The 14154-nt window shown below is 41.4% G+C and overlaps 1 protein-coding gene and 1 long non-coding RNA gene across 4 annotated transcripts in view; both read left to right on the forward strand.

Moving 5' to 3' along the window:
- LOC307224041 overlaps window positions 1-14154 on the forward strand; it is a 199050-nt gene that overhangs the window by 162279 nt on the left and 22617 nt on the right. The gene's annotated exons all lie outside the window — the stretch shown is intronic.
- FHIP1A (FHF complex subunit HOOK interacting protein 1A) overlaps window positions 1-14154 on the forward strand; it is a 118482-nt gene that overhangs the window by 81711 nt on the left and 22617 nt on the right. For all 3 annotated transcript variants that reach the window (XM_079990418.1, XM_079990417.1, XM_079990419.1), the window contains exons 6-8: window positions 7074-7241; window positions 12035-12114; window positions 12955-13142. In XM_079990418.1, coding sequence (XP_079846544.1) covers window positions 7074-7241; window positions 12035-12114; window positions 12955-13142 — 436 coding nt within the window. The remainder of the gene's footprint in view (window positions 1-7073; window positions 7242-12034; window positions 12115-12954; window positions 13143-14154) is intronic.

The following is a 14154-nucleotide window of genomic DNA, read 5'->3' on the forward strand; positions in this document are numbered from 1 at the left end:
GCACTGTAAATGGCTTATTGTCTAATTTAGCACTAGAATTATATAACATTTATTTATCAAATTTATATCCCACACTTCTTCCCAGAGGAGCGCAGGGAAGCAAGCAATCATTTATAAAATAATAGCAAAGCATCTTATAAACAGTTCCAATACATATGTAGACTGGGAAGGATCTCAACTTAAAAAGGTTTTTTGAAAGAGGAAGGCACTGTAAAGACAACAGAGATGGTGCTCATCTAATATTCCGCGAGAGGCTATTTCAAAGCATTGGTGTCACAACACTAAAAGCCAAATTCTTACTTTGTGTGGATCAGACCTCCTGAGTTAGGGGGGAAATAATAGAGGGATTGGTGTAAAACCTGCTCAGATGATTATGTAACCACTTCAGTGGTATGTTATTAGAACTTCCCAATAAGAATTGTTATAATAAAAAAAAGAATGTTTGGGGTCCCTTCCTATCCCCCAGCCAAAACTGTAGCTGTTATCATAAAGAGACAGATGACATCAAACAGCTGATAACTCTTATGCCTTACTAGATTTAATTAAAAGTGGTGGTATCCTTAGATCATTTTTTGCCCTTGGTAGCCCAATGTATGCTGATCACATGTTAATTTTTAGCAATGTCATTTGCTGTATCTTTTTTAACATCTTGGATAGAGAAGGTTGGAGTGTGCCATCTAGTGGACCTGAGGGGAAACTAAAAGGTGGCTGAAACCAAAATGCTCAATCAGATACAAAATGAGTTAACTAAACATGCATGTGGATTCTTCACTTTACTTGCTTTTTTTTCATAAACTTGTTTAAATACCAAACAGGTGACACTTACACAGTAATGACCTTTGCATTCAGGATAGACAGTCTCTGGCTGACTCAGATAAGGAACACCTTTTCACTATTCTGGGACAACTCTTTTTTATGTTACCAAACCATTTGTAATCACCAAGTAATTTGTACTGACTTGATGGTGTTTTCTAGCTATCTCTCTCACCCACCTGATTTTTTATATATATAGAATGGATAAAATAGAAAAAAAGGTCTATCTCACCCAATTTCTAACTCTAGCACACACTCCCCTTCAACTTACTAAATTAAATGGAAGCACGTTATAATAGTATTCTAATCTGGTGAGGATGCACTGATTTTCAGAATACTGAATTTTGAATGACAGAGGCTGCTGTATAACTGTTAGGCCATAGTTTGTCCCATTTTTTCTCTGGTATTCATTTTGCTGGTGGATAAATATGGAGTTTCCATTCTCCTGAAACTCAGCCTACAAAATACACTTGCAGTCTTGTTTATTGTAATTACTTTATAGTTACTCCACCCTGCTCACCCACCCAGGTCTCAGCGATACAGACCAGATCAGCCTCCTCATCCATAATCAGATCAGGGCTGAGAGTGGTCTTACCTAAGATTCAGCCTGGCATTCAGCAGCTGGAAACCAGAGGGCTGGCAGATAGGACAAACTTTGATTTTCTTTTGGAACTTGCATGTGTTAAGTGACTTTTGAAGTGTGAACTGCTACTAGAGATATGGTGTGTGTGAACAGATCTGGACCATCAACTTCTGCTTCCGTGCGCTCTTCATCTCAGCATGCCCACAGAGACTATGGAGGAAAAGGTGGAACCTAGTATGCTGTGTATACTGGAATATTTGTTCATCTAGCTCAGTATTATCCAATCTGCTGGATGGTCCCTCTGTGGGGTCTCAGACATCTTTCTTATCACCTACTAGCTGTCCCCTCTTAACTAGATATACCAGAGATTGAACTTAGAACTTTCTGTGAGCTTTGCTAAGCAGAAGGTACTGTAATGAACAGTCTGAAAGTAGCCAGCTTCCAGTTGTACTAATACAGCACATATATGATGCCTTTTCTAGGGCTACTACATCTTTGTAGCTATATTCCCTTGGCTAAAGCCATTTCTATTTCAAGGCAGATGTCATTTTATCTAAGCAACTTTCTCATGACTGAGAAATAGAGTCCATATATTTTAAAAATTAAATACCAGTTTTGTAAAAACAAGTTACTCAGTACTAGTTTTAGCAATAAGTGGGAAGGGGGAAAAATCCATGCAGCCCAAGGTCTTGAAAGTTAGTGTAAAAAGCTAAAGTACTGAAAGTTGAAGCATGGACTTAAGGCTACCACAAGCTGAAAGAAAAGGTAACAGACCCAACATAATATAACAGATTACAATTTGGTGCAGATCTACAGGGCTCCCTAAGCTGCCCCTCCCAGGAATATAGCACTGGATTGGATCATCCTTGGAATATCTTAAAACATGACCCTCTTTTGACAGAAGGCATATCATAGCTACTCTGCATTTGAGGCTATAAGGCTTTAACTTTTTGTACTTGGAAACTCACTTGGTCCACATTATATGTTGCCTAAATTGCCCCCTGCCATCCCGCAGCAAAAAGGTAGGCAAGAGTATTCAGCATTTGCTGCAGCTTCCAGGCAGTAATCAAAGCTAGCCCTTTTATTACAATAATAAATCCTCAGGGCTGCCGGAGAATGAATATGGCAAGGTCTCCATGTAAGGGGATAGCTGGCACACCTTAGGGGATGTATCCTCCCATAGGTCCCTCCCTTCCACTGCAAACAGAGGGGGGAAAGTCTCCTCTGTTTTCAGTTCTCCACTCATGTAAAACTGTTTTGAGCAAGTATCAGTGCTATTTCCCAACAGTGCACCATCTCTATGAAACATCCTCCCAAAGGACATTCCTGATGTCATTCTGCCAGCAAGTAAAAACTCCCTTGCTTTTAAAACCATTTTTATCAGTGAGTGAGCAGAAGCTCTGTTGCTGCTGAGGTTTTTATATGGGAATGGTAGTGTTTTGCTGCAGCCTTGGTCGCATAGCGTATAGTGACTTTTATTAGCTTTTATAGCTTGGACACTGCCTCAGGTGTGTCTGGCATAGTGTACAGTGGTACCTGGGGTTACATACGCTTCAGGTTACAGACTCCGCTAACCCAGAAATAGTGCTTCAGGTTAAGAACTTTGCTTCAGGATGAGAACAGAAATTGTGCTCTGGTGGCACGGCAGCAGCAGGAGGCCCCATTAGCTAAAGTGGTGCTTCAGGTTAAGAACAGTTTCAGGTTAAGTACGGACCTCTGGAACAAATTAAGTACTTAACCTGAGGTACCACTGTAGTTTGTAAATACTGTAAGTAAATAAATGAATAGCTGCAACAAATGAAAACCATTTGTATACACACTATCATCACCTTAAGTCTTCAGTAGCAAAGCTGGATCCAGAGTATTCCCAGGCTGTGTACATGATCCTTCAGGTTAATTATGATCCTCTGCAGAGCAGGAGGCCCCTCCTCATCCAGAATGTCTAAACAAGCCTTCACCATCTCGTGCTATCCAGATGTTTTGAACTATAGCTCCCATCAGCTACATGCAGCACAGCTAATGGTCAGGTATGATAGATATCGCAGTCCAGAAAACCTAGAGGGTACGAGACTGGCGGAAGCTGGTGTAAACCATGATTGATCAGACCTTGTAAATTAAAGTTAGCGCACTTCAGTTGTAGCCTGTGTTGAATCCAAATGTGCTGTTCTGCGAGTAGAAAGCTCCTACTACATGTGTAAAGGATTCTCTTGACCCAGACTGTAGTTTGTGGAGTATCCTTCCTAACGAGATGTGTTTGTCTCCATCATTACTAACTTTCAGGATGAATTTGAAAACATTTCTTTTTGCCCAGGCATTTTGTGACTGAAGAATATGAAACAGGTCAATAAAACATTAATCTCTCACAGTAAAAAACCCACTGTCCCCTCCCCCATCTTCCTTATGAATGTAGTTTCATAAGCTTGACCCTGCAGAAATTAATATTTATGCATATTGTGCAAGGCTTCATAGTCCTGTCCAGGCATGTCATAGTCCTTCCTTCTCATGCTGACTATGTGCCACACTTTGGCCACCCCTGTCTTAAAGTGTTGGGAACAGGGCGAATTCAGCCCATTTCCTAAATCTTCCTCCTCTCCCATGACAGCTGCTGCAGCATTTTCTGTTTCTGCTATTCCTATTGTTCTTTTCTATTAGTCCTTTGCTGTGTCAGCAGTGGTGACAAGAGGCTGGCCCGTGTTTGCATTCAATATTGCTTTTGGCTCTCCCTCCCCCCCCCCCCGAAATTCCCCAGTGCAAGCATTTCCATTTCAAAAGTTTTTGTAATAGATAGCCACTGTTGCAAGTTCTCTGGAAAAGTACAGTTGTACTTTAAAAAACAAGGGACGCGGGTGGCGCTGTGGGTTAAACCACAGAGCCTAGGACTTGCCAATCAGAAGGTCGGTGGTTCGAATCCCCACGACGGGGTGAGCTCCCGTTGCTCGGTCCCTGCTCCTGCCAACCTAGCAGTTCGAAAGCACGTCAAAGTACAAGTAGATAAATAGGTACCGCTCCGGTGGGAAGGTAAACGGCGTTTCCGTGCGCTGCTCTGGTTCGCCAGTCATACTGGCCACATGACCCGGAAGCTGTACGCCGGCTCCCTTGGCCAATAAAGCGAGCTGAGCACCGCAACCCCAGAGTCGGTTACGACTGGACCTAACGGTCAGGGGTCCCTTTACCTTACTTTAAAAACATTTATAGACAACCAACATTTATGTATACAACACAACTTCCTCCAAACTGTTAGAAAGTTTCTCCTGCAGAATGTCTTACCTTTTCATTATAGCCTGGTGCCCTCCAGGTGTTTAGCACTACATGCTACCTGACCATTGGCAACGCTAGCTGAGACTGATGAGTGTTGCAGTGCAGATCTCTGGAAGGCACCAGGTTAAGAAGGCTGCTGTATTCTGTGGTGTGTTCTTCTCTATGTGCAAATAGGGTCTTGTGCAGTTTCCTGCTTAAAGATGTCCACATAGGGACTTGCTCATCTTGACTTCTATCCCAACAAAAGTTGCATCTTACACTCCTCTTTGAAGTTCTGGTGATTTTATTGTTCATCTCCTTCCTTTTTTTAAGGATCTTGAGTATTGTTATTATTGCTTATTCATGTTGGAGGCAGCTTCTAACAAGGCACGTTAGTGTAGAAAACCCTTTTGTGAGTTGTTGAATTTGTGGGTTATCAGGACCTCACCTGAAGTTGTGTTTACAGATTTAAATGCTCTGAGGCCTCTGTAACTCCTGCTTGCACTCTCACCTGGCTAAGTGAAATAACATCTGTTGTGTATATGAGAGCATTTCAATAAGGTTTGAAACACACACACACACACACACACCTCATAGGGAACTGCTAGCAACCAAAGCCCGGGCCTGCTCAGCTCTTCATTCCTGCTTTTAAAAATGTGTATACACTGCTGTTAGAATCAAGGTTAGGCTGTAAGCTTATTTGCTCAGGAACCAGGTCCTCAAGCCAATTTGGAGAGTGCTGAGTGTACATCCCTCTCTCATAAATAATGTATTGCTGAGGACTGTCAATCTAGTATATGCAGGGTACAGAATACATTATATGGTCTTTTTCTCCCTGAAATTGCTTAAGTTGAGAAGCCTATAACGGTGGCTCTAGAGGATGAATGTAACTCGGAGGAAGACTGAGGTGATCAGGTTTTTTATGGTTGGATGTGCTTTTATTTGTTTCTATTTTGAACTTAGGGGGTGGTGGTGGGGAATGCACCTATAATGAAAACTGCTCATGTTGCATCTGTGGTAGCTTGTGGTTAATCATATGACCGTGAACGCCTAAATATGCTGCAGAAGTAATAGCACAAACTTTTGAAGCAAATGTAGTCCACAGGTTAGTTGTTAGATGCTATTTGGTATGTAAATATCAATGGAAACATAGTGTTAACAAGAAGTTTTCTTTAGTTGAGGTCTTTGATGTTAATACGTATGTTTTTGATTACAATCTTTAAACTGCTTAACAAAACAGCTAATGTGTTGCATGAAAAGAGAGAGAGTGCTTTTTATGCAAAACCATCTACTAGAGTACTTTCCAAATCCTCTTAGCTCTTAAATGACAGCTTGGAGTCTCTCCTTTACCTATTTCTTTCTTAAGGAGGGAAAAAACCCCTCTCCTCATTTATCCAATGAAGAATACTAAACAAAAGATGGCTAATGCTCCTTTTCATATAGGCAGACCAGTATGTATTTGTATCTGTGCTTTTACGCTTATTAAGCTTGCACATAACTATTTTTGAAAATGCTGACTTTGCACCCTTTGGTGCACAACACAAAGGCTGGATCTAAAATATCAGACACCTACTGACGAATGATCTTCTAGGGACTGCATTAGCAAAGTAACTTGTTTCACTAGTAGAAACCGGAACATTCACCACAAGAGGCTGAGGTGTAATTGAAAGTTTATAGCTAGTACATAAATTCCATTATTTGGGGTATTTGCAACAAATCTGTTTTTCTTCTGGGATCAGGCACTATTGGTGTCTACAATAAACCTCAACTAGCTACATGTCAAAATCTGCCGATGTCTCTTAGTGCAGCAACCAATTGGCAACATGTAGTGGCACAATCTATGGTGGGAGGGTTTGCTACAAACGAAGTGAGCTTTTGTAGGCTACCTTGTGCTCCTCGACTTCTGTAGCAGACTAAAGAAATGGGTGTGCTGTGTAACTGACTGAACTGAAAGAAACATGTTCACAATAATTTGCTCCAACTGATAGGAAAAGTGTGATTTTTCTTCATAACTCAGTATGGGTAGAGTCAGGAAAAGTAGAGAGCACATATAATGCAGCAGGAGGATTTTTATAAAACCCTGCATCTCTTGCAAGCACCTTCTCTGAATGTCAAATAGGAGACCTTTTGGTGTTTAGCAAACAGCATCTTCAAGAGGAAGTCAAGTACTGGAAGAGAATGTTCCAAATAACTGTGCAAAGGTTCGGTTGTTTGCATCCATATTTCCTAGCTTAGCACTGCCACTATCATTAGCTAATCAAAATACTCAAACTAGCACACCGATGTTTGTTTTTATGTATGCTGGCTTAGACCCACAGAAAACAAACAAACTGTGCTTATTATATATCCAATTGCAAGGTTGTTGTGGAGGTCACATAGACTGTATAATCAGAGCGGCAAAGTTGATGTGGTCTGTAATCATTTGTGTATTCATTTCCAGGTGACTGTGGAGGAAGTAATGACTACAACTGCCTATTTGGATCTCTTCTTGCGGAGTGTTTCAGAACCAGCTTTACTACAGATCTTCCTCCGATTCATCTTGCTGCACCGCCATGAGAATGTGCACATCCTGGACACCCTCACAAGCCGCATAAACACTCCATTTCGGGTGAGATGAGAATAACAGGAACATGGCCGTCTATTACTCTGTGGGATTGTTTTAGACAACTGCAAGCTTATTTTGCTTATGCCTTTGTGAATTTAGCTACTTTAATATTCTTTGGAAAACTTCACACCTACAAACAAGGGAAGAAGAAGAAAATAAGGAAAATTCCAGTTTCATCTCTTACATAATATTGCAATGACAACTACCATTTTATTTCACCAAGTGGCCCATATGATGATTTTTTTTTCAGGGGCATTCTGGGAATTTGTCCCAGAATTTCTCCTCACCTCAGAATGACACAACATCCAGGGCCTCCACGGCATAAAATGAAATGAGCTGCAAGGAGGTGGGGGGAGGGGATAACCTGGGATGTTTGGGGGAGGAAGTGATGTACCAAAGCTCACCCAGTGAATCTACAGCAGACTGGGTTCAGTTCAAATCCCCAATATAAGAATCATTCTCTCCTTAGGAGTTTCTGCACATCTAGAAAACTTTTTCCCATCTGAAGTTTGAGCTGCATAAATTCTGCTTTTGGATGGCGTATCCATTGTTATCCAGTTACTCTATCACAGGCTGTGAACCCCATACATTTAAAGCACATGACTGCCCCCCCCCAAGAATACTGGGAACTCTATTTTACTCCTCACAGATCTACAATTCCCAGGACACAACAAATTACAGTTCCCATGATTCTTTTTTTGTGGGTGGAATGTGCTTGAAATATATGATGTGTATGGTTCGAAAGCACGCCCAAAAGTGCAAGTAGATAAATAGGTACCGCTCCGGCGGGAAGGTAAACGGCGTTTCCGTGCACTACTCTGGTTTTGGTGTTCCATTGTGCCAGAAGCAGCTTAGTCATGCTGGTCACAAGACCCGGAAAAACTGTCTGCAGACAAACGCCGGTTTCCTCAGCCTGTAAAGTGAGATGAGCACTGCAACCCCAGAGTTGTCTGCGACTGGACTTAATTGTCAGGGGTCCTTTACCTTTAAGGGGATGTGGGTGGCGCTGTGGTCTAAACCACAGAGCCTAGGGCTTGCCAATCAGAAGGTTGGCAGTTCGAATCCCCGCAACGGAGTGAGCTCCTGTTGCTCGGTTCCAGCTCCTGCCAACCTAGCAGTTTGAAAGCATGTCAAAGTGCAAATAGATAAATTGGTACTGCTCCGGCGGGAAGGTAAACGGCGTTTCCATGTGGTGCTCTGGTTTGCCAGAAGCGGCTTAGTCATGCTGGCCACGTGACCAGAAGTTGTCTGCGGATAAACACCTGCTCCCTCGGCCTATAGAGCGAGATGAGCGCACAACCCCAGAGTCGTCCAGGGTACCTTTACCTTTACGCAGCCACATCCCGAAGGCGTGAGAGGCAGAAACATATTTCCATTGAAACAAAATTGGAGGTTTTAAAGAATTCAGCCATCTGAATATAACACAGTTTCAGATAAATCATGGAACTGGTATTAGTATTTTAAATTGCTATTTTAATGCTGGGTGTGATGTCGTGTCTGCCTCTTTGCAATTTGTTTCTGATACTTAATTTGAGTTTATTTTATTTGTTTCTTTATTTTAAGTTTATTGCTTGTCTCTTTCGCCTATACCAAGTCCTCAAGCCGACTCCACTGCATTAGAAACAACCATAGCAATACAATAAAATTTAATTGTATAAACAATTAAAACAATAAAACTATTAATGTAAACAACAATAAAAACAATGAGTCAGCAGTAAAATCAGCCCTGCAGCAGCATAAAACCGAATTGGAGTTTTGGAGTGTTTTTCTTGCCACTTAATTGGAGTTTGCTTTTTGGTTATTCCCCGTGCGTTAAGTAATCAACTGCAGAAGTGTGTATCTCAGAAGCAGGCTTTTATAAAATTTTAATGACACCATATTTTTGAGTGTTCGAAATTAACTATGCAGACTTATGAAGCAGTCACTCGCCCCCTTCCCAAAACGTTACTCACTTGTCCCCAAGCAAGCTTTCGCATTTTCATTGTCTCAGTTTAGAGAGTGAAGTGGCCCTCTATGCAGCATCAAAACACTTGCCTTAGTATTCAGATGTTGCTCAGTATGGTGTCAATATAATGCTATCAGTGCAGCCAGCTTGATCAGTCCTTTGGTTTTTGCAGCATAAAAGTATTTCTGTGGTATTGAGTGGACTGCCAAGAGCCGCTTCTGAAAATAATTGTGGCATGTTAATTAAGCCACAGAAACGGTTAATCTAATAGGAGCTTCCTTTTGCAAGCAGGTTAATCTTGAAGCACCTGCTGTGGTCTGCATTCAGCAAGCTGCACTTCTGATCCCCTCTTTGGCTGGCACTTACTCAGTATTAAATGATGGAGGATGCACTCCAGCATATGGGTGGAAAGGCAGGCAGAGCCAAATGATCAACATGTGTATTACGTTTATGTATTAAGGACTACACCTTGCGCCAAATAAACATTTCCACGTAGTGGAGGGCATGCACATAGCTGCACGTACTCGCGGCTGTGACTCTAGCTCCAAACAGATTAACTCTCTGAAAACTCCCAAGCAGCTTCAGTCGCTTACAACTTGCTAATGTGTGTCTCTCCTGTACCATAATTATTTGTTCCACAGACAAGAGGGGGCGGGTATTGCGAAGAATCCTCCAGCCACGAGCAACTCAGGAGCGCCGCCAAAATGCATCAGTGATGCTAAATGAGTTCTCTGCTGTATAACTTAGCCAAGTATAGAAACCAGCCCCACAGCTTTTGGCACGTTACCATAGCACTGTTGTTATTGCAGAAAGGTTTTGCAATATCTGATAGGATTAAACGTGCAAGCGCTTCTGTCCACTTGGAACACATATAAAACAGCTTTCCTTTCGCCTAATGAACTAATTAAGACCCCCGTTTCTCTCCATGAATGTTTTTGGTCACTCCCCCCCAACATCCTATTCCTTTAAACTATAGGTCTATAATTTTGATCAGTGTACAGTGGTACCTCGGGTTAAGTACTTAATTCGTTCCGGAGGTCCGTTCTTAACCTGAAACTGTTCTTAACCTGAGGTACCACTTTAGCTAATGGGGCCCCCTGCTGCTGCTGCGTGATTTCTGTTCTCATCCTGAAGCAAAGTTCTTAACCTGAGGTACTATTTCTGAGTTAGCGGAGTCTGTAACCTGAAGCGTGTGTAGCCTGAAGCGCATGTAAGCTGAGGTACCACTGTATTCTCCACAGCTTCAACAGATTACAGCACTCGGCAAGAACAAAAACTCTATACAATAACAGAACCCCATTTATGACTTTCCTTTACAGAATCCAATTTTAGTGTCCTGTTAATCAATAATCTTCCCACATGAATTTTCATTTAATGCCGCCTTGCGGTCCAAACCAATGAGGTGAACCTTCTTAAAGTGTCTCAAACTGTTCTCTCAAACAAGGGTATGCATGTAATTTTGCTTGGCACTCTAGGCAAAGCAGCAGTCTGCCTTCACCTCTTTGTGCAGCTGTATAGGCAGCAGTGATTCACACAGTACAAGAATAGGAACAGAAGAGATAGTCTTGAGGATATCATGCCTAACTTGACAGGAAGAGGAAACCCTTTTTGTGCCTATAGTGCTTAAGGGCTGAAGGACAGGCATTTCTGTGCTCAGCCGATTTTAGAGAACTGCTGCCATTAGAGAGGCTTCAGATGCTCTTCCTTGATTTAGGAAGCCCAGATTTTGAGTGGGAAAACATGACCTGAGCTGCAGATAATGTCATCCATTTGAGTATAGCACCCCAGAATGCAAGCAACTTTATCCCTGCCATAAGCTTTCAGCAGCTGGGGTGACTTTGAAATGTTGATGTTAATCAAGGAATGCATCGTGTGCACTGAATTCTCCTAAACATCTAAATAGACTCCAAGTCCCCAGTATTCAAATTTCCAGATGCAGCTAAACACTACCTTAAGTGAAATACAGTGACTCTCACAATAGATATTTCCCAATACAGTGGTACCTCTGGTTACAAACACTTCAGGTTACAGACTCCGGTAACCTGGAAGTAGTACCTCGGGTTAAGAACTTTGCCCCAGGATGAGAATAGAACTCATGCGCCGGCAGCGGGAGGCCCCATTAGCTAAAGTGGTACCTCAGGTTAAGAACGGTTTCAGGTTAAGAACGGATCTCCGGAATGAATTAAGTTCGTAACCGGAGGTACCACTGTATTTAGTCCTTATCCTCTAGTAAACTACAGATAAAATGTATTTGGTAACATGACATGAGTGTTAATGCTTCTATGCAAGGCATGCATAAAGCCATTAACCTTTTCCATTTTTAGGAAGCCGTTTTTGACGAAAAAATATATGATGGTACCTGACTGGTACCTGAGTTTCTCCGCATTTGTTGAGGAACAGAACCATTTTTCTTAAAAGGCCTCCAGCTCTTTCAGAGTGTTCCAGACATATGACACGATACCATTCCAAAAGAATTTGACCCTGTGTATGATGATTGTATAATAATTCTGTCTAAGAAAAAGAAAAAAAAATACTTACATGAGGGTTTGGGGTTAATCACATTTCAGTTCTCTTTAAAAATTCATATTTGACTAATTGGAATCTTCTCTCCTTTACTGTATTACTGAAAGGATTATAGTATATATCTATGCTTACATCTGGCTTTATTGGGGCATGCTAAATTAATTTGTCAGACAATGTTATCTAGGTGAACTAAAACATACCTCTCATCTCTCAAAAATGCAAAAAATTAGGTTGTGAGCTGCTTTAATGCAAAATAATGTTTTACCTTAGGAAAGCATGGAGAATTACAGATTTTGACTCTGCTTATCTTTTTTCTTTTCTTTTTTAGCTCTGTGTGGTGTCCCTGGCATTGTTCAGAACACTTATCAGCTTGCATTGTGAAGATGTGATGTTACAGCTAGTTTTAAGGTAGAATCAAACACTCTTTTTCCTGATGTTGCCCCTGCTATTTCCTCCCTGATGATTAGTATCCTGTGATTGCTTCATACCTCTTGTTTTACCCATGCTGTGCATGGTGTGAGTAGGTGGAGATGTATGTGTTACACTGTTGTGGGTGAAGATCACACACTTCTATTTTAGGATGTACAGAAAGCTCACTGTCAATCCTAGGCATCTAGTGCCGAAAAAATGAAAAACGAGAATTTTTAAAAAATCACAAACCACTTAGAAGAATGAAAGTAGACTTTCCACAAATTTAGCAGACTGAGTGAAGGAATTTACATTCATTCGGACTAAATTGACAGAGGCTCTTCTGCATACAGTGATGTGTCTTGTTTCTGAAAAGGGTCAGTACTTCCTAGGATTTGTGAGTGCTTTAGGAAGAATATGATCATTTTTTGCAAAATAGTTTTGAGGAAGCCTAATGAGAGTTAGATGGCTTGGCACTGCACTTTCACAACAACTTACCAATCAGATACATCCCTGTAAGATCTGCAGCTTGAGTACGTGGTTGTTGGGTAGTGTTATGCCAATTGCTAGTATTCCTATGATGATGGTGAACCAGTTTGGTTCCTTCACCATCCTGTACAAACTGGAGTCCACTCTTCCGCAGTCCATCCTTGTTGTATTTTCCATATCCTGCAGACAAGTAACAACTTGGCAGTTCAGTCATCAGACCTGAGACAGCTGGTATTATAAAATTTGGCTCATCTATGTGATTTAGCTTTAAGGAATAAATGAGGGCTGGAGAATAACTTTTTTATAAGAGCTATGTCATGGCACTCAATTAATGAAACCCTCTGTTCCTAGGTACTTGATACCCTGTAATCACATCATGTTCAGCCAAAGATGGGCTGTGAGGGAACGAGATTGGTATTCTGTATCTGCTGCTAGATTGCTTGCCTTGACTCCAGTCTGCTGCTCTAGTGGGATTACTCTGACTTTTGAAAAACAAGAAAAAGATTATATCCTGTGGAGGAAAAACATACACAGGGCAGGTAAATATTTCACCTGTTTTCTGAATGGACAAGTTGGCGTCAGGCTGTTTTTCCTCTTTTGTTCCTTGTGGCGTATTCAGTGGCATTGAGTTCATGATTATCATTAAGTTTCTTAATTTCTCCCATGTGTAACATTTGGCTAGATTCATATTCTGCTGGACTAACGAAAGAACACACACACACACACACACACACACACACACACACACACACACCCTCCCTGCATCACACTATGCTATGCTATGCACTTCAAGCAGCGTGAGGACTTTAGTGCAGGATTTCTGTGTTCCAGGCAAATGCTTCCTTCTCTCTTACACCAGTCTCATGAGATTTTGTGAAAACCTTTTTACTCTTGTCAGAATTTGGATTGAAGAGCTGATTATTTACTACTACTAATACCTGTGTGTAGGATGCTAAGTTTCTGATTACACACACCATACACTATTAAGTGTGGATTTCCTTACCGCAAGTTAGAATGAGGAGGAGGAAGTTTCAGGAATAAACGTGTGTGTGCATGAACATGCAGACTGTTTGGAAAAATATGGAAAACTCTTCTGAAAGGCCTTTTTTTAAAGGGTTTTCTTTTATTTACAGTTTATAAACAACAAGATCTGTTACGGACATCTTGACTGTATTTGCGTTATTCACCCATAAGAGCATTCAGGATACTGTGAATGAAAGTAATTTACATTGACACACCATGCAAATAGTATACAAGAATATACTGTAATCAAGGAGATATCTCCAATGTCCACCATAAGATGGTGGGTGGGGGAAGGGAACCCTTGTCTTTTCTTCCTACCTTATGTAAGCACTTGCTTTGCCATGTGGTGGCTTTTAATATTCTGAGAGAACAGGAAAAGAGGTGCAAGTACAGTGGTACCTAGGTTTACAAACTTAATCCGTTCTGGAAGTCCGTTCTTAGGGAAAGGTGCGCTTTCCCTAATGAGGCCTCCCGCCGCCGGTGCCCTTCCACCATTCGGATTCCGTTCTTAGACTGAGGTAAAGTTTG

Source organism: Podarcis cretensis (genome assembly GCF_951804945.1).
Source record: "Podarcis cretensis genome assembly, chromosome: 9".
Classification (NCBI taxonomy): domain Eukaryota; kingdom Metazoa; phylum Chordata; class Lepidosauria; order Squamata; family Lacertidae; genus Podarcis; species Podarcis cretensis.